We start from the raw sequence: 25,282 nt of genomic DNA, 5'->3' as shown, positions 1-25,282 counted from the left end.
GCTGGTGCCATCCCTCCATAGCCCCTCAGGCTTGTGAGAAGGGCCCCAGAGAAGGGCACCTTCTTCTCTGTCAGGCTCCTGTAGAAAAAGAAAGCAAATGGTCAATCATAAGAACTCCAGTGAGCCTGACCAGGTGGTGGCACAGTGGATAGAGAATTGGCCTGGTACACAGAGGACCCAGGTTCGAAACCCTGAGGTCACTGGCTTGAGTGTGCACTCACTAGCTTGAGTGTGGGGTTGCTGGCTTGAGCGTGGGATCAGAGACATGACCCCATGGTCACTGGTTTGAGTCTAATGGCCACTGGCTTGAAGCCCAAGGTCACTGGCTTGAGCCCAAGGTCACTGGCTTGAGTAAGGGGTCACTGGTTTGACTAGAGCCCCCCAGTCAAGGCACATATGAGAAAGCAATCAATGAACAACTAAGGTGTTGCATCAAAGAATTGATGTTTCTCATCTCTCTTCTCTTCCTGTCTTTCTGTCCCTAAAAAAAAGAAAGAAAGAGAGAAGCCCAGTACAACTGGCTTTCACAAGACCATAGCTGCAGAGTAACACAGGGAATGAGATAAGAATAGTGAACATTAAAATGCATACTGTGTGCTTGGGCCGTTCTAAGTGCTTTTCATAATGAATTGTTGAATCCTTGTAATAACTGAGATAGTTACTACCCTCATTTGATAGAAGAGAAAGCTGAGAAATAGACGGGCTTTAATAGCTTGCCCAAGGTCCCTCAGTTGGGAAGTGGCAGAGCCAGGATGGGGGAGGTATAGTGGGGGCAGGAGGGCATTTCCAAATAAGGATTCCATTTACTTAGCCTAAGCAAAGGCTGGGAATGAGGCACTGGGTAAACCTTTTGCTCCAAAAGAGAGTGGGCAGATCAGCCCTCCTGCCTTGCTTCCAGGAAGGATGTTCATCTGATTACTACCTCTTCTCATCCAGGCTGGCCCTGCAGCATGGGGATGGCCACGTCGTGGACTACCTGTCCCAGCCGGTCATCGACTACATTCTCAAGAGCCAGCTGTACATCAACGCCTCGGGCTAGCGGCCACTCGACGTCCTACTCCTCCACTGTCCTCCGCCAACACTCGGCCCCTCCAGTCTGTCAGTCCCCTGTTTCTCTCCTGCCTCTGTTTCTCCATCTCCTCCTCTTGACTGTTCTCCCCTTTCGCTGACTCAACCCCCCACAGTGTGGGGACCCGCAGAGAACCACGGCGTCCCTCGTTCCACAGTCATCTTTGGACAAACTTTCCCCTCGTGTTCGGTTTAGGGGTGGGTGAGGGAATAGGGGTGGGAGTTGGGGGGAAGTGCAGTCCTTGGAGATGTGCTGGTATCCATCTCCCAGCATGCTCTAGAGAGTGGCTCTGGTGCCCATCCTCCCAGCATGCTCTGGGGAGGCGGCTCTGGCTCTTGCCTTCCCAGCATGCCCTTTACCACAAAGGGCTATTGTTTTTTTCTGTTTTTTTTTGTTTGTTTGTTTGGTTGGTTAGTTGGTTGTTTTGTGTTGTTTTGATTTTTATTGTTCACGCCTCATAGAACTTGGATGGCATCAGCATCTGTGGTTCTTTCTGTTTGAAGTCTTGATGCATTCCGTGGAATCACTTCCCGGGATAGGGCACTGGCCAGCCTCAGGGCAGTGAGGGCCATACCCAGTGAAGGAGGCCACCTCCACTTTCCCGACACCCCCGCCTACCCACAACAACAACATTCTGGGGTCAAGAGTGTAGACTTTCAAGTTTGAAAACCTGGGAGGCAAGTCTGGGAACAGGAGGGTTTCTTAGAAGAATGTGGGTCCATTTCCTAGTTTCAGAAGCCCATTTCCCGGAGGCTCTTGACCTAGGCTCCCACAGAAGCAGTCCATCCCCATTTCCTGGTGGCATCTGTATGCTTACTTCTTTGGGCTGTGACTGATGGCAGAGTGTAGGTGTGCTGCCAGCCCAGGTATTCCCAAGGACCCTTCGATCCCTGTCTAAGACCTGGGGGGCTGTATTTAGCTACATTCCTGCATCTGAGAAGGATCACATTTGCAAGGCCAAGTGCTAATCATGTGGTCATTTCTGCAGTAAAACATGCTAGGAATTCACTCATCCCTGGAGATCTTTGCTAATTGCCATTATTTATTGCCTGTTTGGCTGGGGCATGTCTGTGTCATAATGGGAGTCCAGGATGACGTAGGAGAAAGCAGTTTGTTGCCCTGGTGGGAACTGGTGATCCCCACCCATCGAGCTGCGGTAACACAGGCAGTGGCCAAAGCCGATTCCTTCTCGAGAAGCAGTGCCTTGGCCTTGTTTCTGAGGCTGGTCTTACCTCTGGCCGAGCCCGACAACCATTGTCATCACCTGCTAAGATCAGCCTGGCTGAGGAGTGAGCTCCCAGAACAGAGATCAGGTTGTGAGGGACATCGAGACCCCTCCACCGTTTCACCCCTTTTCTCCCCCATTTCCCGCCTTCCTCTGCTGCCCCTGGAAACAGTACTGACAGCCTCTCTTCTAGTTGTTCAGACCCCAGGCATGACCTCCTTGGAGAGCCGAAAGGAAACTAACTATTCTGTCATGCTCTGTGTCTCATCCAGTCTCTGGTTCTTGGGTTTCTGGTTGTCTTTGAGGAATGGTCCCTGAGCAGCTGGACAATTTTATCAAAATCTAGCACCAGCTGTGGCCCAGAAAGGGTTGGGTGAAATAAGACACCAGGAGCAATGGTCTTCGCCACACACTTCACCCCTGCAACATCCTTCAGTAGCCTCCAGAGAAGGAGCTGGACTCAGCAGAAGACATGGCAGAGTAGCATCAGAAGGGTGTTATTCCTCCTGAATTATGGAAGTCATCTCCAGAGGAGGGAAGGGAGAGCCTATGCTTGGGTCTCAGTGTTTGGCTAAGGAGCATGGATTCACGAATGAAAAAAACTTTAGAGATTAGTTGATTCTCCCTTAAACGATGAGCCTGCAGAGAGCCCCTGAATTAAAACACACTTGGTCTCAAGTCACACAGCAACTATAGCATCTGGCAAAAGGATATTGTTTCTCTGACCCTTAGGTTATCACACCACATGGCCTCCGCCCCTCTGGTTCCCACGATCTTAACCAGGTAACGTGTGGTTTCTACTCTTCTCAGCCGTTACCTGGCATCTTTGTCTTAAATTATGTCTGACCCAGGTGCTTGCTATACATGGCTTTGTATAGGATAGTCCTGGGGGGAAATGGGACGGTGAGGAAGGCTGTAGCTAGGTTTCCCTTAGAAACTAAGAAATCCCAACAGTTTGGAGGAAATTCTAGAAACCCATGGATCGATTTGTGGAAGGCTAAGAAAGACCCAGAATGCTCAAGATGATGCTAGTGTTGGGGGGAGAAAGACAAAAGAGCCTTTGTCTAGTTCAGGGGTCCCCAAACTACGGCCTGTGGGCCGCATGCGGCCCCCTGAGGCCATTTATCCGGCCCCCGCCGCACTTCCAGAAGGGGCACCTCTTTCATTGGTGGTCAGTGAGAGGAGCATAGTTCCCATTGAAATACTGGTCAGTTTGTTGATTTAAATTTACTTGTTCTTTATTTTAAATATTGTATTTGTTCCCGTTTTTGTTTTTTTTTACTTTAAAATAAGATATGTGCAGTGTGCATAGGGATTTGTTCATAGTTTTTTTTTTATAGTCCGGCCCTCCAATGGTCTGAGGGACAGTGAACTGGCCCCCTGTGTAAAAAGTTTGGGGACCCCTGGTCTAGCTCCTGGTTGGCAAACTACGGCTCGCTAGCTACATGTGACTCTTTGAGTGTGGCTCTTCCACAAAATACCATGTGCGGGCACTACCTCGATAAGGAATGTACCTACCTATATAGTTTAGGTTTTAAAAAATTTGGCTCTCAAAAGAAATTTCAATCGTACTGTTGACATTTGGTTCTGTTGACTAATGAGTTTGCCGACGACTGCTCTAGGCAAAAAAAACAAAGGAAAACAGGGAGATTTCTGCGAGAACATGGCATCCTTGAGGATATGGAGTTTATGGATAGTTTCTTAGGAGGATCCCCATGAGCAGATCCAACAAAGACAAGATAACTGGAGTATCCTTGGTCCCTTCTATTACTCTGCTGGACTCTGTGGTCAAGCTCCGTTTAGTCCACAACCCATAAATGAGAGCTGGGCTGCTCTGTGATTCAGTGTAGGTGTGGGAGGGCCCATAGAACAGAGAGGAGATGAACTATGGAGAAAAACAGGGGCAATAGAAGTAGATTTCTAGGAATAAAATGGGGCGGGTCTTATCTTGCTACATCACAGGGATCGTGTTACAATAGTTTTCTTTTCATACAAGGAAAAGTCAATCTCCTTCTGGGTAGAAAGGCCCATTCCTCATTCTGCCCTATTCTTCATCTGCTAGGGGGAGGTCAGAGCTCCTCTCTCCATCCAGGGCAGGACGTTGTAGCCATGACCTGTAGTAATTCAGAGTTTGAGTAGCGCCCCAGGTGCCGGTAGGCTGACCTCTAGGCCCTGACATCCCCTCTGGGGTCCTGCTCCTTCCTCCAAGGTCCCACCAGAGGCTGGGATGGTGCAGGTCTGTGAGAGAGGCATGGCTGAGTGATCACAGCCGTGTTCTCTGTCTACCAATGAAAAACATGTCTCCCATTTTTCTGAAAATGGTTGATGTAAGTAAGAACAGGCGGGAAGGAAACCCTTTGTCTCGAGGACTGTCTCCTCAAGGAACTACCCTCTGCTGAAGAAAGGGTACTAGCTGGTACCTCATTCACCATCCCCCACCCCCAGGCAGCCTCTCTGGCTTTCATTTCCCTTGAATGTACATAGGAACAGGGGAGCGAAGTCTCTTCCTGAAGTGCCTGAAACCCAGAGCTAGAGCTTCTAGAGACTGTTCTCCGTCTCTGCGTGGCCCACCTTTTCCCCATGGCCTCTGGCCTCGTGTTCCAGTGCTCAGAGAGAATAAAAGAACTTGCTGTTCTAATTAGGTAGAAAGTGAGACTAGATAATCAATCTATAGTGAAAGGCAGAGAATTGCAGGCAAAAACAGCTTGTATCTGAACAGCCCAAATTTACTCTCCCCCCTCCCTCCCCCACACACATTAGTGGACTAAGACAGAGTAGCATGTTAAATTTTAGTCATCAAAAGAGTGATGCAAAAATCACTTAGCGGGCTATGGAAAGCTCAGGATTCTCGCCCGTGGCCACTGCAGGAAGTGCCAACAGAGGAGATGGGAAGGATGGAAACAGGGATCAATTGTGTAGCTCATCCAATCAGGACACCTTAGGAATAGCATTGGGGTAATGATGATGAAGATGCTTTGTTGAATTCATCCAGTCTGCACCTTCCTATGGCTGCTCTGTAAACTCAATTCGTGGTTTCTTTGTCTTGTAAGTTTGGGGTGTCCTATTAACCTGTTCCACTTGGTTAAGACTGAGTTATACTCTTTCCCTCCTCACTCCCAGATCCCAGAACTCAGCTTGATCCAGAAGGTCTCGAGGATTGGTATGCGGAGGGGGAAGCCTTTTTTGAATCACTTTTTGGTCACTGAATCTGCCATTTTAAGAGTAAGATTTGCTTTTATGGAAACCAATTCATTCATAAAAACTACATTCGAGTTGCAACACCATTTGACAGTGGAATCTTTTCAGTACAATTTTGTTGCTTAGACTAGTCCCAGACGAAAGTTTTATCAGCAATATGTTTCAATTATGTTAATAAATAAGACAATGATAATAGAGTCTCATGTCTTGGTCTAGAATCTTCTCTGTGGGTTGCAGAATTAATCTCTTCTTCATAGTTTTATTCTACAGGAGGCAACAGCTGTAAAAATGTTCTTAGAGCAGATTTTCTGCCTGGTTTAGCTGATGTCACATGTGTAATACAAAAGTATATAACAACACTCAAGAATCATAAGCAGGGGCCTGACCAGGCGGTGGTGCAGTGGATAGACAGTTAGACTGGGATGCGGAGGACCCAGGTTCGACCCGAGGTCACCAGCTTGAGCGCGGGCTCATCTAGTTTGAGCAAAAGCTCACCAGCTTGGACCCAAGGTCGCTGGCTCGAGCAAGGGGTTACTCAATCTGCTGAAGGCCCACAGTCAAGGCACATATGAGAAAGCAATCAATGAACAACTAAGGTGTCACAACGAAAAACTGATGATTGATGCTTCTCATCTCCTTCCATTCCTATCTGTCCCTATCTATCCCTCTCTCTGACTCTCTCTCTCTGAAAAAAAAAAAAAAAAAGAATCATAAGCAGGGAAGAATAATTAGCAATTTTGTGAATTGTGCCTCAGTTTTCTCAGTCACAAAAAAATCAAATCTCAGCTTTTACCTAATCTGCATAGTCTGCTATTGGTTAGCTTTGGCCCCTCAATGAAATTAGTTCGTTTTTTTTGTTTGTTTGTTTGTTTTTTGTATTTTTCTGAAGCTGGAAATGGGGAGAGACAGTCAGACAGACTCCCGCATGTGCCCGACCGGGATCCACCTGGTATGTCCACCAGGGGGCAACGCTCTGCCCTCGAGGGGGCGATGCTCTGCCCCTCCGGGGCGTCGCTCTGTTGCGACCAGAGCCACTCTAGCGCCTGGGGCAGAGGCCAAGGAGCCATCCCCAGCGCCCGGGCCATCTTTACTCCAATGGAGCCTCACTGCGGGAGGGGAAGAGAGAGAGAGGAAGGAGAGGGGGAGGAGTGGAGAAGCAGATGAGCACCTCTCCTATGTGCCCTGGTCGGGAATCGAACCCGGGACCTCCGCACGCCGGGCCAACGCTCTACCACTGAGCCAACCGGCCAGGGCGAAATTAGTTCTTTATGGAATAAAAATATACTTCTGAAATGAAAAATAAGTTTTTTGGCATAGGAGTTCTTAATTAAGAGAAATGATTAAACTCACCCATTGTTTGGGCAATGTAAAAAAGCAAAAAATGAATAATTTGTTAATTGTTCAATCCTTAATTCTTGGATCATTTTTAGTTATAGCATACATTATGTATTGGTTTAGTTCTAAATAGTGGTTATCATTAGCTGATACTAGTCATGATTCAGAAGATGAAATAGCAATTTCTCGATAGGCCAGCTCATTGAAGGCTTAGCAACTTGTCAGATTAGTTGTGGTTTTTTTCTTATAAAATCATTTTAGTTCTTAGTATTTTTGTCTGTTTGTTTGTTGAAAATTGAAATTAGTAGGCTTTGTGTGTATCCGTGTGGGTTTGGTGGCACAGGATAATGATGTTTGATATGCCTTATAAATTGATTACTTGTATTTATGTTTGCTACTTTGGCACAAAGCTAAACAGTTTTTTTTTCCTCTGTCCTGAAAGTATATAGCAATGAGAGTTTGTTTAAACTAAGGTATAAACACTGGCTTAATATGCTAACTTTCACAAATTTATAAATTATATATTCTAAAATGAGTTATCATTTATGTTACGCACACAGTTCTTCTCATAAGTTAAGTTTCAGATCTTGGGATTTCCTAGGAAGTTTCATGTAGCCCAGAGGAGAGCAAAGCAGAGAGAGAAAAAGAGAAAAAAATCTAATCTCTGCTTTCCAGGTGGGAAAACTGAACCACAGCAAGAACCCATAACATTCTCACGATCACGCAAAACATTAAAAGAAGACACGATAAACATATTCTTGGTCCTTGAGACTTGGTCCAAACATTGGACATCACCGAGTATTTTCGTACCCTTTTCTCCAGCCTCCCAAGAGCACTGAAAGGAAACCGCATCCTGGGATAAGAGCAGACACACATCTGCTAAGAAGTTCTAGTCTATGGGCAGTTTCATTTCTATTCCCGTCTCCACACAGAAATCCCCCTGAGTCAAAGTGGATGATGATGTAATTGCCTACCATCAGCACAATTAATCAGAAAACTTTCAAAGGAGAAGTCTAAGGAAGTTTGCACCACAAATTACAAATAGTGATGAAGAAATTGGAAGTAAATCTCTCTAAAAATCACTACAAATAGTGATGAGAAATTCGAAGTAAAATCTCTTGGGGTCAAGTCAAGACTAGTAACAGGGTCTAAGTCCTGGGTCATGCTATCCCTAAGTCACATGCTCTTCTCTTCTTAGGGACAACTTGTCAGAAGCCCAGAAATGAAGGAATTATTTCTTAACCAAGGGAGTCTCATGAGTCACTTTTCCATTGCCGTCTTTTCCCAGGGAAGAAGACAGTCTTATGATTTTCTTAACAACCTATCCCATTGAGGAATACTTTTATGATTGTATGTACCTTGGTAATTAATTAATGCGATCCTTCATGAAGTTCCCTAACCCTAACCCTAACCCTAACCCTAACCCAGAGACAGAAAGCCAACCACTAACAATGCTTTCTCCCCTGTCCTAGTGTAGAATTGTCACTGAGAAGTGGTTTCCTACAAAGGGACTATATTCCTTAGGCCCCTTGCAAGTTAGATGTGGTCTAGACCAGGAAATGTGACTGTGATCTATAGCCCCTTCTAGACCGGGCCCACAGAAACCTTCCATGTGTCATCCTTTCCCACATCCTTTCCCTTCCCCCACTGGAGGGGAGATGATTCCCAGGGAAACTCTAAAAGTCACATGTTGTAAATGCAGGGCTTCTGGAATGACTACGTGGAGGGTAACCCTGCCAACTTTCTCTCCATTCAACACATTATGGGAGCAAGAAGAAAGCTTCTCTTGTGTTTGTTATGCACATTTGTAGGTCTATGGGATACCATAGTCAATCTAATCTAAGTAATGCACCTCCATTTTCTGGGTACTAGTTAATTAAAGTGAGAGATTTGTAGAATATGTGAGTACACCAAAACAGGACTATAAATTCACTTCCACCAATGGTAAAGCAAAGTGATAAGACCTGTCAGTGTTTGGCAGGTGGGGAGGGTCAATGTGGATGGGAGAAGAATCCTTTCCTCAGCCACTTGGGTAGCTGGCCAGTTCAGGATAATTTATTATATTTTAATTTATTAGAAAGCATGGGCAACGTACCACAAGCTACTGATTTTATCTTTATTTTATAGCTGATAAAAAATAAAAAAAAACACCAAAAATATTCCTAATAATCCCCACCTTGCTTAGGGTGTTCCAGAAATAAATCCTTCTTCATGCGTAGGAGATAGCACCAGTTCAACCTCACGGAATACTCTCATGGTTGGAAAGGGCCAGACAAGTTGCTCAATAACAGGAATGAAGGGTTCTAACTCCGGGACTCCTTGCTCTCTCAGTGGCATTTTGGTTCCTATTGTTTCAGGACCTCCAGCTCAGGCTTGGAGTTTAACAAATCAGAAACTGACCATAGGCGCCTAAGAATTATTCTTTATTGAAACCATGTTCATGAAAAGCCAAGGACATACAGAGGTGAAACAGTACCCGAGTCTTCCTAGCCAGGGTGGAAGTACATGTCTCTGGTATTCCCAGCAATTCCCACTGCGGTTGTCGTGACTCAACAGGCTGTTGCAATCGGCTGTGGAAAGGGGCAGAGTGACAGCTGGAATGCGGACCTGTGTACAACCCAGAGCCATCTCAGCTTTGCCAAAACCCAAGTGCCCCCATGGGAGTGTCTTGCGACACATGTTCTGTTGAGAAAAGACGCTACAAACCAGGGCGTTGCTGCAACAAACACCACCTGTGATGAACAAGATTTGTATGTTCAAATTTATTTATTTATTTATTTTTTAATGTTTGTCTTCCTCACTAGACAATCAACTCTATGAGGGCAGAGACTATGTCACCATGGTACCCCAGCCCCTGGCACAAAGGACATAATAAATAAATGTTGGAAGGATGGATGGATAGATGAATGAATGGAAGGATGAAGTGTGAGAATGAACATTCTCTGCAGTAGGGAGAGAGAGAATGAGATGAAACACACAGGTGTGAATAATTTTTAATGTTTGAAAAGTGGGAGTGAGTTAGGACTAATAAATCTAAATAATAATACTGTACCTTTTTCAATGCCTAAGCTACACTTTTCTATCACTTTGAAACCCCAAAGTGAATTCCCAATGTTTGCTTTGCTAGTGGGAAATGCTGTTAGGATGATGCCACGGCATCATCAGGAGAAAGGATGCCACCCTCGGGCCCAGAAGAGCTCGAAGACACCAGGGAGCAGCAGACACCATCGCTCCGCACGGGCCAGCCTCGCAGCTCCGCGCTCCGTCGCTGCGTACTCCTTCCAGCGGGAAGTGGCATATCATGTACGTACCAGGTGGGGCGTGGAAGGATCTCTGATCAAGAACACTGAACATGATGAGTCAACAGTATTTTACTGCTGCAGTATGACTGGGCTTCACTCTCTGTTCTGATATTAGGAAGAATTTTATGCATAAGAGAAAGTATAAAACCTTTTCCTTTGGTCACATCACTCAAAGGATGAGCTGACTATCACCTAGCAGCGCTTGTCCATACTCCGGGACTCGGTTTATGGCTATTCTGAGGCAATCCTGTGCTTGTACATTTTGTCCTTCCATCCAGTTATCCTTTGGGGTCTGAGTCCTTGATCGATCTCCTACTCAATGCTATTTGCCTCGCTGCCCAGCATCAGGAAGCAAATAGTATCACATTGGTGCAATAAGAGACATGTGTAGGCCAAGGACTCAGGGATGGGGTCAAGTTCAGTTGATCTGAGCATGCCTAGTCAACATGTTCAAATGTCCACATCCCCCCTCAGCCACATGAGATAGCTCCTGAGTCCCAAGGTCTGGATCCCGTGACCCTCAGTTGAGAGATCTCTATAGCAGCTTCACTGTTGCTCAAGAGCCTGGGTGTTGTAGCAGCCCGGGGGCAGGTTGTCCCTGATGTTCTCCAAGTTTCTGACGTCAGCCAGAATCCCATCGATGCTTGTCTCCAGCATGTGGAGGTGGCCCCTCTGCTGACGCGCCCTCTCTTCCAGCTCTGACATCAAAGGCCGCAGCTGGCTGTTGATCTGAGTCTTGGCTCTGAGAAGCTTCTGCTCCAGTGAAATTAGCCCCTCTTCATCCACACTACCAGGCTGATCTATTTGACAGAATGAGAAAGGTTTAACAGGGAAGAGCTGGGGTTAGATCTCCTTAGACATACACGGGCCCTTCTGTGCCCTTAACTAATTCCTCCTTCACCTGCCTGGAGCAAATAATATGCCGTGCATTTACTTTAAAGGCTTATTTTAAATCAGAAATAATCCCGAGAGCACTAGCCTCATTACTGTGTTGTGAACAGCCCAGTTCAAGCCTCTGAGCTCTACAGTTAAGCTACATGAAGCTTGGATTTTCTCTTTCATGTTAGGGTCAACAGTTCATGGGAGCTGAAGGTCGCAGGCGGCTGAGTTCATTCTAGGATCAGAATCAACCCCAAATTATGCTTTCTCAGCCACCCCCAGGCCATATCTTGCTGTTTCCCATTGAAGGATCTTCAGCAACTGGCCAGGCTTCAGGCCTCAAAGAGGCCAAGGTATGTTTTGCTATTTGGAGAATAGATTCCAGCTGTTAGGAAATGAGGCAAGATTTCATTCTGGCCTGAAACAGCGGGAACCTCACCAGATGCTGGTTTATTTCTAACAGGAAATGTAGTCACATTCGTTCAGGTATGATGTTTTCACCCATAAGCAATCTAAAATGAACATCAGCACGCAGGGCGCCTGGCCAGACTCATCTGGTTTGACTATATTTGAGTGGCCCCTTGGTCAACTCAAAGTCAAGGTCAGGTGGCCTGCATGAGTTTATTATACCTAGGGCAATTAATATACTGCTGTTCCGGGACTGAAGAGAGCTAATAGAATAGACACAACACCGTACAAAACAGACCAATCCTTCACCTGGGGGGCGGGGGAGAAATCACGCATCTGGGGCCCTGTGACATGCAGAGAAAGGTAAGAAAGCCTGGGGACAGAATAAGTCTGTCCATGGGGAGTCACATGCCTTCTCCAAAGCAACAGGAGAGCTGGAGACAAAAGACCCGGCTTGAACACTGCCTCCGCAAGGTGATCTGGGGACATTATTAACCTCTGCAAGCCTCAGTTTATACCTCTGTGAAATAAAATAATAAAGACAACAAAACCCACCTCATAGGACCTTAAAAAGACTTAACTGATGCCTGACCAGGCGGTGGCGTAATGGATAGAGCATTGGACTGGGATGCAGAGGACCCAGGTTCGAGACCCCGAGGTCGTCAGATTGAGCGCGGGCTCATCTGGTTTGAGCAAAAAGCCCACCAGCTTGAACCCAAGGTTGCTGGTTCCAGCAAGGGGTTACTCGGTCTGCTGAAGGCCCGCGGTCAAGGCACGTATGAGAAAGCAATGAATGAACAACTAAGGTGTTGCAACGTGCAATGAAAAACTAATGATTGATGCTTCTCATCTCTCTCCATTCCTGTCTGTCTGTCCCTGCCTATCCCTCTCTCTCTCTCTGAAAAAAAAAAAAAACTTAACTGATATTATACCACACAGACAGCTGCCTGGCACATAGTGAGTGTTTAATACTCCACATCCAGCCTGCTCTCCTCATTCTTTCTTTTCTCTTTAAAGGCCCTATGACCTTGGTTTCATTGTGATTTTTTTGTGTGTGTTTTTCCTAAGTGAGAAATGGGGAGGCAAACAGACTCCTGCATGTGCCTGACCGGGATCCACCCAGCATGCCCACTAGGGGGTGATGCTCTGCCCATCTGGGGTATTGCTCCACTGTGACCGAAGCCATCCTAGTACCTGAGGCAGAGGCCATGGAGCCATCCTCAGCGCCCGGGCCAACTTTGCTCCAATGGAGCCTTGGTTGCAGAAGGGGAAGAGAGAGACAGAGAGGAAGGAGAGGGGGAGGGGTGGAGAAGCAGATGGGCACTTCTCCTGTGTGCTCTGACTGATAATTGAACCCGAGACTTCCACATGCTCTACCAGTGAGCCAACTGACCAGGGCTCATTACGATTTTTTAGAACACTCAACAAAGCTGCAAAAATCTCAACTGAATGGTCACTTTACACTTAGGCGCTCAATGGATCACAAAGCAGACTCATTAGGGTAACAACACAGACAGTATTGGTCTCTTGGAGTGCTGATACTCCACAGAAAAATCAGGTCTTAAAATAGTGCTGTTGAACTAAAAAAGCAGAACCAAGCCTTTTTGGAATGTAGCTGGAGTCCATGACCCAATACCTCGCTCCTTGTCAGCTGTGGTCCAAGCTTGCTCACACAGGCCAGCTCGGGGCCTGAGAGCAGCTCTCCCTAAAGCCTGAAGTCTACTGCAAGTTGCTGCTCTTTCAGAGGGATTCTGTGTGGAAGACTCCGTTGCTGCCACCTGTGCCATCTAAGCTATTTTGTCCTAAAATTTTGCAGTATCCCATGGACCAAGCACCTTTGCATCTCTTCTGGACTGTCTACCAGGCAGCTCCAGCTGCCACAGCTGGCTGCATGCAGGCATAACTGCAGTTTGGGGAGGGACCCATAGCAGAACCAGCCAGTGACTGTTGACTTGCTGGACTGGGAGAGTCTTCCCTCTCACCCCTTCCACTGCTCCAGGGAAGCCTCCACCATCGTTCCCCGATTCCTTCAGCAACCTCCTAATCAGCCTCACCCTGCCTTTTGTCTAACCTGCCTTCAAGTTCTCTACGCAGTCGCCCAGTGATCTATCTGAACTATCCAGTGATGATGCTATTCCTCTGCTCAAAGCTGTCCACTAGCTCCTCAGGATCAAGGCCAGAATCCTTAGCAGGACTGTCGAGCTGTCCAGTCTTCTCTTTAGCTGTGAAGTTCAAATCCTGCCTCCACAACTGGCTTTGTGATCTGTGAGACATTAGGAACCAATCTGAGCTTCATTATATCTTTCCTAAATGCACCCAGCTCTCTCACCTAGAGACTTCCACCTGCAAGAGGAAACGGGTGCTCAGTGACCCATCAAAGAGATGCTAACACAGAGTCCAGAAAATGTAAAGAAACCGGCCTGGAATATCTGGGCCTGGAAACAAAGTGAACTTCCTGATACCCTTTAGGAAGGTTGAGACTCCCATTCCTCAGGGCTAGGTCTGGTTAGGCTTCTAGGAAGAGGCATGGGGCACGGGCTGCAAGCTGGTGGGCGCGCCACATACCTAGCAGGTGCAGGATGCTGTCCAAGGCGTCGAGTGTGTCTTGAATCCTAACTCCAGCCCCCTTGGCCCTGTTATCAGCACTCTGGGCTTCTGTAATTACCTGAAGAAAAACACATGCAAACTCGTCTTGAAAGGGTGTTTGGCAGGTTGGAGGGGACCTCCCATGACAAGCCGTGGGAACTCACCATTTGCACCAGATCCATGTCCGTGTCAAAGTCCCGCTCCTTTCTCGCCAGCTCGCCTTCCACATCCCTCATCTCACTCTTCAGAGTGGCCAGTCCCTTCTCCACGGCCAAGGCTCCATCTGCTGTCACGTTGGCGTCCAAGTTCAGACTCCCTATCTCCTGGGGGAAGAAGAGGAGCCAGGGACGGAAGAAAGGGGGGGGGGGTGAGGAACAGAAACATTCCAAAGACAACTGCAGAGAAAATACAGCTGCAACCAGGCCCTTGTGTGGTGGAGCCAGTGAGATGAACAAGGAGAGAGTCAGACTTGGGGACACACCCTTTCCCAAGCTTTGCCCTAAACAAGTTAATTTGGGGGTGTTTCTCTGGGGACTAGGAGGGTCAGCACTGAGCCACCACTTCCCTCTCGAGTCACTACTCGCCAAATGGTGAACACAATGGGAACTAGTTGGGAAAACCAGAGGGTGTGACACTCATCTCATCCACTGCCACGTTTCATTGCTTCCCTAATCTTTCTAATGCCTTTATTCCCCGAGACAGTTGAGCATGGGCTGCAGAGAATGAATAGGCTACAGATTGGAGTGTTGTTCTTATTAGGACAAGCTTCATCAACATCTTCATCGATAGCTATTATTAAGCACCCAATTGTCGAAGTCTCTGTGCTAGAAGCCATATAAAGGGAGGCACAGGAAATTGGTCTCTACCCTCAAGGGAGCTAAAATTAGAGATTATTTTTGCAAGTTATCATGGGGTCCAAGAGTGAGGCCAGTCCAGACACCAAGACTTTCTAGAGCTTTCTAGAGCTGCTTTGGTTTTGCAGAAATCATGCTTAAATAAGAACTACAAAGCTCGCTTCCAACTGAAGCACTCCTACTGGAGCATTTAGCATCTGGGTTGTAAGTGTCACTAATCTGTCTCTCCCCATTACGAAGTGCTCCTGGGAGAGAAGGATTGGGTCTTTCTCAGCTCCATATCCCCAGCACCATGCAGAGCAGTGGCTCATAGCGAGCAAAGGGGGGAAAATAAACAAATGTCGCTTAGACATAGAACACAGAGACAAGGAACTTAGAACTCCAGAATTTTACAACCTTGAATCAAAACATTGATGATCACTGTTAGGTACTGAATTGTGTCCCCCGCCCCACAAAAAATATGTTGAAGTCCTAACCCCCTGTACCTCGCCGTGTGAATTTAGTTTGGAAGTAAGGCTGTTGCAGATGTCATTAGTTAAGAGGAGGCCCTACTGGAGAAGAGTGAGCCCCCTATTCCAGTATGACTTCTGTCCTTATGAGAAGAGTCAGAGACACTTAGGGAAAAGAACCCCATGATGGCAGAGGCAGAGGCTGGGGCAATGCTGGCACTAACCAAGGAACGCTAAGAATTGCCATCTGCCACCAGAAGCGAGCAATGTTTCTACCCAGAGTCTCAGAGGGAGAATGGCTCTGCTGACACTTTGATTTCAAACTTCCAGCCACCAGGATGGGGGAAGGAGGAGAATAAATTCCTGTTGTTTAGGCCATCCTGTTTGTAGCACTCTGTCATAGCAGCTCTAGGAAACTAACTCAATAGTCTATATAAACACATCTGAAGAAGACTTCTCATGGTACTGTCTAAGGAAGGAGATGGAAGAGGGCTCTAGCACTCAGCCAATGGACTGTTGAGTCAGTTAACCAAAGGGACACCCACACAGATCAGGGGCCACCATGGATCACACCACGACCATGAGCCCTATAGATCCAATGAGTCCTTGAGTGCTTTGGAATACTCTTTCCCGTTCCACGTGGCCCTTGTGTGCGGAGCCGCCCATGCCAGCCTGTGTCTCGACTTCTCTTTACCTGTTCTATCTTGCCGGTGATCTCCAGGGCCTCCCTGGCCACGCTCTTTGCCCTCTGGGCATCAGCAGCAGCACCGCCCAGGGCCTTTTCTGCCCGCTGTGTCTTGTCACTGGCGTCTGCAACCTTCTGGCTGATGTAGGACAGTCTCTTCATGGCCTCTTCAGCTTCTGCTTTTCTGTCTTCAACCTGCAGGTCAAACTCTGAAACGAAGATAAGGGGACATTACTATGAGGCTGAAAACAAACGTATACAACAAACTTACACATGAAGGTGAAAGGGGTTGAAGCTTTTCAGAAAATTCCAGGAAGAGCATTATTCCTGCCCAGGAATGAGAGGTGGGGAAGTTGTGGCTATTACTCTTTCCTATCCAGGAGAAAGCATCTGAAAGGAGGCATTGAAAGGGCCATAATTTGTCCTCTTCCCAGTGGAGCTGACAATCAGCCTGCCCTGGGTCCCCATCACTGTAAGAATCTTAAGACCCCAAAGCAAAGTAGAAGCAGGTGGGATCTTCAAAGCCCAAAGTTTCAAGCCAGAGCCTTAAACCCTAAGCCGCCAAATGACAATGGTTGAGAGTTAAACAGAATAGGTAGACAGCTATTTTCTGTCAAGAAAATCCCAGGGCCTGACCAGGCAGTGGAACAGTGGATAGAGCATTGGACTGGGACGCAGAGGACCCAGGTTGGAGACCCCAAGGTCGCCAGCTCGAGCACGGGCTCATCTGGTTTGAGCAAAAGCTCACCAGCTTGAGCCCAAGGTTGCTGGCTTGAGCAAGGTCTGCTGTAGCCCCCCCCCCCCCCCGCCCCGCCCTGCAGTCAAGGCACATGTGAAAAATCAATCAATGAACAACTAAGGAACCGCAATAAAGAACTGATGTTTCTCATTTCTCTCCCTTCCTGTCTGTCTGTACCTATCCCTCTCTCTGACTCTCTCTCTCTGTCTCTGCCACACACAAAAAAAAAATTAATAGAAGAAAAGAAAAAAAAAATCCCAGGATTTCAGGAATGTTTTTGTTATTGTTATTGTTGTTCTGTAGTGAAGAAGCCTGAAACTTTAACCAAAGCTCTCGGGCACACCTCCAAATCTCCGGGCTCTGATGGCTGTGACGAAGCTTGGCCCATCGTCACAACAATGCAACCTATATCGGAAGCAACCAGGCTACAAACATATATATACATGTGTGTATAATAGTGGGATGTTGCATCTGTGCGGGGCCTTAGAGATCACTTAGCTTACCCTCCTTCCTTCAAAGAGAAAGTTGGGCCCTGACTGGATAGCTCAGTTGGTTAGAGCATCATCCCCAAGCACAGAGGTTGCCGGTTTGATCCCCGGTCAGGGCACATACAGGAACAAATCTATGTTCCTGTCTCTCTTTCTGTCTTCCTTCCTCCCTTACTAAAATCAATAAAAAAATTTTTTTAAAAAGAGAGAAAGCTGGGGGTCTGAAAAGGCTGTATGATTCACCTATGGGCACACAGCCAACTCAGCCCAGTCACAGGGCCCAGCAGAGATCGAAACTCAAGCCTCTGACATCTACTTCAATGCTTCCCACTGCGTCAAATGTTAACGCGATCTTCTTCTTTAGAAAGTTAGTCATCATGTGTCTATTAATACTTTCAGTGCACCTTCACTTAGTGAGATACATGAAGATTCAAAATAAACCAAAGTCATGGTTATACCTTTAAAATGCTCAAGGGACCTGAGCCGTGAACTACTCACCTCTGAGGTTCTTTAAGATGTTCTCAACTTCATAAAAAGTGGCATTGCCCATACTTAGTGCTTCTTGGGCTCTGCTCTTAGCAAGGTTGGCACGGGAAAGTAGCTGAGCTGATTTCTGTGAACAGGCAGATAGAACAAGATTAGAGCAAATGCAACATACACCTGGGAAGCGCATTCCTGCCAGAAACTTCTCTGTGTGATGACAGAATGCTATGACTCACCCAAGAGTCTAGGGGTGCTGCGGCAAACCCTTCCACAATCTAGGACAGAGCAAGGTTATAACCCAACTGGACCCAAAAGGATCCCATATAGAGAAGTCTCAAACTGTAGTCCATTATCAAAGACAAGAACAGTTTTGCAAATATAATACTAAGCTCTAGAAACTTCCTGAAGCCAAGCTAGCAGACAGAGCTGGACCAAAATTGGACCCAGGAGGACTGAATCTTATTCCTAGATTTGAGGGCTGATTCAATGGGTGGGGCCAAGCTCATTACATCAAGGTCTCTGTATCTCAGTTACTTCCTCTACAGGCAGCTCTACCCTAACCTTCTAGAGAGTTTCCAGTGTTTTCTTTTCCCTCCATTGGTTGGCATTCAATACATGTTTGTTGAGCGTATAAATTAAAAAGATACCTGTCTCTCATTCTTTCCGTTCTGCAAAAGCCGCTGGGTTTCTCCTTCCCAGTTTCCCAAATTGCTTTGCGCACGCTTGAACTCATCCATATGCTTTGTCACCAGGCTTGAGAGAGAATCGGCTTTTTGTCTGATCCTCTTTGCTTCTACCTGGAAGCCCAAGGAAATAGGAATGAGTTGCCTCTCTGCTCATCAGTTCCCACAATAGTCTTCTTAAGACCTGCCATCATTGTTTGACAACAACAATACAAGCCCAAAGTCTTACAGGCACGATACCTGAAGCAGATGCCCCAGGTATCAAACAGGTTTTCCTTTTAAAATTTATTTAAAATTAAGTTGACATATAATAGTATATTAGTGTCAGGTATAGAACATAATGATTCAACCTAAGAAGTGATCACCATAAATCTAATCATCTGTTACCAAACGTTATTATAATGATGTTACTGACTATTCCCTATGACATACATTTCATCTCCATGACTTACATATTTTATAACTAAAAGTTTCTACTTCTTAATCCCCTTCCCCTTTTCCATCCATACCACTGTCCTCACACGGGTTCTGTGTCTGTTTCTCATTACAATTATGTTATGTTTTAGTTTATATATACACAGGAACATTTTTGTGGGAACCACTGTGAGTGCTTTTTGTGATAGGTAGAAAGTCCAATCTTCTGAATCTAAGTTTGGAATTGATGACAGAAGGAATTCAAACCTTGTGGGAAGAACGACAGGCCTTCTGAGTGGCTATACACAGAGAGATGTACTATTGATGTCACCCAAATGTAAACATCAAATTTCATTTATAATAATTTTCCACAGGTTTCAGTCGTCCCCAGAAGTAGGGAAGAAACAGAAAACTTTTATCCATTACTTGGTTCAGGATGTGAGCCAAGGTGTTTTCAAAAGCCAAGATTGGGGTTAAAGAACAAGGAAATGGATAATGAGAAGGATTCAATACTCTTCCTAATCTAGGCAAGAAAGGTCAACATGGAGACAAAACTGAACGACTGAACGATATGATATGATGAAACCCCCAGAGAAGAAAGCATTACGGCTCTTCCTGGGGACATCAGCATATCGGCGAGATGTCCTTACCTGCAAAGACTGATCACTGACTCCCTGCAGCTGAGACATGGAATTGAGAAGGCGGAGACTATGTTGATAAGACTTATCTGCTTCAATGTCAGTTTGAGTGGCCTCCCTGGACAACAGCTGGGCCAGAGACTTAGTTTTCTCCAACCTGCAAAGGGGGAAGATAGAGGACTTCGTGAGAAGCCATTCTTTTTATTTAAAGCAAATATCCATCCTCTTGTCTTAAAAGTATTAGTCAAATTTTGAGAAAAACCAAATGACATTATATACCAAATATGCACCCATCTCTATCATCTAAACATTAAATTCGACACAGATTGGCTCAGGAAAATTCAACCTAAGTTCCCAATTCTTTTTTTCTTTTTCTTTTTCTTTTTACAAGACAGAGAGAGAGTCAGAGAGAGGGATAGATAGGGACAGACAGACAGGAACTGAGAGAGATGAGAAGCATCAATCATCAATTTCTCGTTGTGACACCTTAGTTGTTCATTGATTGCTTTCTCATATGTGCCTTGACCGTGGGCCTTTAGCAGACTAAGTAACCCCTTGCTCGAGCCAGCGACCTTGGGTCCAAGCTGGTGAGCTTTACTCAAACCAGATGAGCCCGCGCTCAAGCTGGTGACCTCGGGGTCTCGAATGTGGGTCCTCTGCATCCCAGTCTGACACTCTATCCACTGCGCCACCACCTGGTCAGGCCTAAGTTCCCAATTCTTAATAATATAAATATATTATTTTTATATCCTCCATGCCACCAGGTGAATTTACTCACACACTTCAAACACCATAGAGCAGGGGTCCCCAAACTTTTTACACAGGGGGCCAGTTCACCGTCCCTCAGACCGTTGGAAGGCCGGACTACAAAAAAAACTATGAACAAATCCCTATGCACACTGCACATATCTTATTTTAAAGTAAAAAAACAAAACGGGAAGAAATACAATATTTAAAATAACAAACAAGTAAATTTAAATCAACAAACTGACCAGTATTTCAATGGGAACTATGCTCCTCCACTGACCACCTATGAAAGAGGTGCCCCTTCCAGAAGTGCGGTGGGGGCCAGATAAATGGCCTCAGGGGGCCGCATGTGGCCCGTGGGCCGTAGTTTGGGGACCTCTGCCATAGAGGGTGACCATATCTCTAAACATGTAATCTCTCAACCAGAACACAAACTTTAGATTAACCAACCTGTCTTTATCCAATTTCAAAAGTATCTGCTTTGCCCCAAAGTAACACTCTTATTCTCTCTATTATTATTATTAATATATTTTTGTAAAGAATGAAGTTTGCATTCTGCCCTGGGAAGATACAGAGGACACTGGCCCCCTGAGAAGCTGCTGAAACCTACTTTCCCACAAGCCCTTGCACCACGGAGCCGTCTGGGCTGCCACCACCACCGCCGTCCTGAAGGGCCTTGCGTGCCAGCAACAGAGCTTGTTTGGAGTAATCTTCGGTTTCCCTTGTCAGTTGCTCCATGTTATTGGCTGACTCCTCATGGCTGAAAGAATTAAAAATAAAGAATTTGAATTTTCATAGTGAAAACTTCTTAGAAGCCTTTTATTTAAATGTAGGGAGAGGAGCAAGGGAAGTGGTTTGACTAGAAAAGCCAAACAGAATTGACCCAGTTAGGTGGAGGTGGAGGAACTATTAAGAAGCAGGTGCTGGCCCTGGCCTGTTGGCTCAGCGGTAGAATGTTGGCCTGGCATGTGGAAGTCCCAGGTTCGATTCCCAGTCAGGGCACACAGGAGAAGTGCCCATCTGCTTCTCCAACCTTCCCTCTCTCCTCTCTCTCTCTCTCTCTCTCTCTCTCTCTCTCACTTCCCCTCCTGCAGCCAAGGCTCCATTGGGGCAAAGTTGGCCCAGGCGCTGAGGATGGCTCCATGGCCTCTGCCTCAGGTGCTAGAGTGGCTCCAGACGCAATGGCGTGATGCCCCAGATGGGCAGAGCATCGCCCTCTGGTGGGCATGCTGGGTGGATTCTGGTCAGGTGCATGTGGGAGTCTGTCTGCTCCCCCTCCTCCCTGCCCCCCACTTCTCACTTCAGAAAAATTAAAAAAAAAAAAAAAGAAGCAGGTGCTATAAAGTAGCCTCATGTCATAGACTTTTTGGTGATTTATTCCATTTACAGCACAACCAGGAGAGGCCTGGGGTGCGGGTGGAAATGTCTGGGAGCAGTATCAGGGTGATAAAATATTGCATTCATAAGCTGTTTTCTGCAGGGGGAAATAAAGAAACTCTAGGTCTTATTTCATCCAGGATCCAACCCCCACTTGCTTTTGCTACAGCTCTAAACTGGGCCACCACTAGGGGGGACAAAACCTGTCAATAAAAATCCCCCCTGTGCTTTTGGCCTCCTAGACAGTGATAAAAACAAACTCAGGAGTCAGCTCATGCTACAAAAACACAAATCAGTCCCCTGTGCAGACTGAATTCCATCTGGGATTAACAGAGAGTGCTACCCTGCTGAGCACTGGGCTCTGAGCAGACCTCTTTAACATGGTAGCATTCAGTGTCAGGCAAGGGCTAAGGAGCTGCCTGCTGTCACAGGGACCCAGCAGAGCTGGTTTTCAGAAGGAAGTCAGCCTTCTGCAGACTTAGCCCCCCCCCTCCCCAGGCTAGCAAAGACTTGTTGCTACTTGTTCCCAAGTTCAGTGTGGGAGCCTGGGAGTCCCTCAAAGCTGCAGAGTGTTCATTTCCAAGGACTGATTCATTTCATGGGGCCTGAGGAATCACATCTGACATAAACCAAAGCCACATTGTGAGTCACAGAAAAATCTGGAAAAGAAACAGCCTGATCCTCGACTTCTGCCAAATGACAGTGTCCAGTGGCCACCTACATCCACTAAAAGGCGGGTGGTAAAAACACGGCTTCAAGACAGGGGAAGGGCTGCAAATGAGCCTAGAGGCGATGGATATGAATGAATGGCATGAACGCCCTGCAGTGTTGTTCACTGCTAGCCTTGCAGAGATGGTCTGAAGCTGGCAGGGGTGCCCTCTAGCCGTGCTCACCTGTTTGCCAATCGCATGGCCTCCTGAGCCAGATTTCTAAAGCTATTTGGCCCCACGTAGTGGTCTGAGGGAGGGATGTTCTGTGAAAAGGAAAATTGGTTAAGGCTTTGCACTTGGTCATGGAGCCTGAGCAAGTTCTGCATCTGTCCTGTCAGAATCACCTGTCATTAGCCACACGACCTTCTACACCCTGAAACATAGAGTCCCAAGTTACCATGATCATTACAAGAAAAAAATGTATAAACAAGAATAAAGTTGAAATCTGTGTTCATAAAAAGTCTAGATATAGGTACAGATGCATTTAAAAATATACACATAGTTTATATTTTCATAGGTATTTAAAGTTCAGTAGAATATATCAAGTTTTAAATGCCTATCTTAGTAAAGGCATTTTTATTTTCCAAAATTTCTATCATAAGCATTATTTTTGTAATAAGGAAAAAAATCAATACACATTATTATTTTTTTATTGGATACACATTAAATTTTAAATCTTTCATTTCCTCAGCATAATATCCGATATCTCCAAATTTCCTTTATTCACCTCCCACCTAGCCTTACATAATTGTTACCTTGGCCATCTCTACTCTGAAATAGGAGAATGCTCATTCCAACTTCTCCCTCCTACCACGAGACAAACGACATCATCAAAATAGTCACACTGGCAATAACTTTTCTTTCTCATTTTCAGAACCATGTCTTCATTGGGCCCCTTCCATTGTTCTTCCCCCTCTTTCTGCCTTCCTTTTCTTTCCATGTGTTCTTCTGTGTGTTCATTCATTCATTCATTCATTCATTCATTCATTCATGCAGCAACCAGCACAGCCACACACTGTACTATGGGCTGAGAACATAAATATGAACACAACTCAGTCCTGCCCTCCGGGAGCTAACAAGTTAGATGATACACAGAGAAAAGGAAGGAGAGACGGGGCCTAGAGGAGGGTATGGGGAGCAAGAAGCGAAGGAGGGAGGGTAACAGAAAACAGTAAAATGGGAAACTGCGGGAAACTAAAGAACAAAAGCAGTTGTGGCTGTTTCAGGGGAGAGAAGGGCAAGTATCGCATTTCCCCATGTATAAGACGCTCCCATGTATAAGAGGCACCTTAATTTGGGAGCCCGAAATTTGAAAAAAAAAAAGTCTTACATAAAGCTATTGAACTCAAGTTTTATTCATCATAACATTCATACAACTCCTCATCTGTCTGAAAAAGCGGGAAATACAACTAAAAAAAAAAAAATATCTACAACCGTTATATAAGACACACCCAGTTTTTAGACCCCAAATTTTTCAGAAAAGGGTGCGTCTTATACATGGGGGAATACGGTATTTTCCAGATGGACCAGAAAACCTGAGAAACGGCCAGTGAGCCACTATGCCTACAGGTGGGCCTCCCAAAAGAGCCTTGATCACAGAGCCCTGACCCAGCATCACCCATCGTGACCAGAGCCCTGACCCAGCATCACCCACCGTGACCACAGAGCCCTGACCCAGCATCACCCACCGTGACCACAGAGCCCTGACCCAGCATCACCCATCGTGACCACAGAGCCCTGACCCAGCATCACCCACCGTGACCACAGAGCCCTGACCCAGCATCACCCATCGTGACCACAGAGCCCTGACCCAGCATCACCCACCGTGACCACAGAGCCCTGACCCAGCATCACCCACCGTGACCACAGAGCCCTGACCCAGCATCACCCACCGTGACCACAGAGCCCTGACCCAGCATCACCCAGCATCACCCATCGTGACCACAGAGCCCTGACCCAGCATCACCCATCGTGACCACAGAGCCCTGACCCAGCATCACCCATCGTGACCAGAGCCCTGACCCAGCATCACCTACCGTGACCAGAGCCCTGACCCAGCATCACCCATCGTGACCAGAGCCCTGACCCAGCATCACCCACCGTGACCACAGAGCCCTGACCCAGCATCACCCACCGTGACCACAGAGCCCTGACCCAGCATCACCCACCGTGTTTCGCAGGGAAGACTCGCTCCCCTCCAGGCTCAGGTGCATCTGAGTGATGAGCCGACGAGTGTCCCGAACTCGGTTCTGATACTGACTGCCCAGGGCCTGGACCCTTTCCACAGTCATCTTGAGGTCATCCAGGCGGTTCCGATAGCTGTTTTCTTGGCTCCTTGCCTTGGCCAACTGGAGATTGAGAGACCTCATAGCACCTGAACACCAACAAGGAAAAGGAGGAAGGGGCTTTTTGCAGTCAGCACAGTGATCAAACATAATCGAGGGCTGCAAAAGTGACTTCGACTGGCCCATGGCAAAATGGAGACATGCAACTGCTCTTTTATCTCCATCGTTCATTTCCCAGGAGAATGTCACAGACAGTCCTTCCCCCTCTGCAAAGGCTGGGCAGAGACACCTGCTGACCAGACACCCAAGGAAGAGTCTATGGCCCACGTGTGGCAGTGTACTCTAGGACAATGGATTCATTGTTCTTCGTCACCTTCTGAAAGCTGGGCCTCTCTCAGGATGTCCCGCAGGGCCTGCTCAGCCTGCCGCACCCTGCCTTCCAGCTCTGGGTCGGGGACTCCTCCTCCGCCACCCTGAGCCTGCGAAACCAGGGCCTCCAGGCTCCGCAGCTGCTGCACAAACTGATCCATCTGAAACCACACAGGGATGAGGATCAGAACAGATGATGGTCGAATGGCAGGGACCCAGGGCATAAAAGCCAAAGGCCCAGAGATGCTCAGCGTGTCATGGTAGTTCAAAGTTCAGACTCCAGAACCTAGGCTCTGAGTTTGAATCCTGGCCTCACTACTCACCAGCTGTGTGACCTTGGACATGTTACTTTCTTTATG

The 25,282-nt window shown here is 46.8% G+C and overlaps 2 protein-coding genes across 3 annotated transcripts in view; one reads left to right on the top strand and one right to left on the bottom strand.

The window, feature by feature from the left end:
- The window catches only part of NMNAT2 (nicotinamide nucleotide adenylyltransferase 2), a 128,790-nt gene extending 123,149 nt beyond the window's left edge, over positions 1-5,641 (top strand). The window contains exon 11 of the mRNA XM_066361699.1: positions 937-5,641. Within this exon, the coding sequence (XP_066217796.1) occupies positions 937-1,039 (103 nt within the window). The 3' untranslated portion in view covers positions 1,040-5,641. The remainder of the gene's footprint in view (positions 1-936) is intronic.
- A 3,593-nt stretch (positions 5,642-9,234) lies between these two features.
- LAMC2 (laminin subunit gamma 2) overlaps positions 9,235-25,282 on the bottom strand; it is a 70,430-nt gene continuing 54,382 nt past the window's right edge. For both annotated transcript variants that reach the window (XM_066361695.1, XM_066361696.1), the window contains 11 exons: positions 24,928-25,084; positions 24,438-24,643; positions 22,453-22,532; positions 20,793-20,942; positions 19,448-19,592; positions 18,348-18,497; positions 17,716-17,830; positions 16,000-16,199; positions 14,167-14,325; positions 13,982-14,081; positions 9,235-10,929 (listed from right to left, as the gene is read on the bottom strand). In XM_066361695.1, the coding sequence (XP_066217792.1) occupies positions 10,676-10,929; positions 13,982-14,081; positions 14,167-14,325; positions 16,000-16,199; positions 17,716-17,830; positions 18,348-18,497; positions 19,448-19,592; positions 20,793-20,942; positions 22,453-22,532; positions 24,438-24,643; positions 24,928-25,084 (1,716 nt within the window). In that variant the 3' untranslated portion in view covers positions 9,235-10,675. The remainder of the gene's footprint in view (positions 10,930-13,981; positions 14,082-14,166; positions 14,326-15,999; positions 16,200-17,715; positions 17,831-18,347; positions 18,498-19,447; positions 19,593-20,792; positions 20,943-22,452; positions 22,533-24,437; positions 24,644-24,927; positions 25,085-25,282) is intronic.

The sequence above is a fragment of the Saccopteryx leptura genome, chromosome 2 (assembly GCF_036850995.1).
Source record: "Saccopteryx leptura isolate mSacLep1 chromosome 2, mSacLep1_pri_phased_curated, whole genome shotgun sequence".
Taxonomy (NCBI): Eukaryota; Metazoa; Chordata; class Mammalia; order Chiroptera; family Emballonuridae; genus Saccopteryx; species Saccopteryx leptura.
This window is presented reverse-complemented; position numbering and strand designations above follow the sequence as displayed.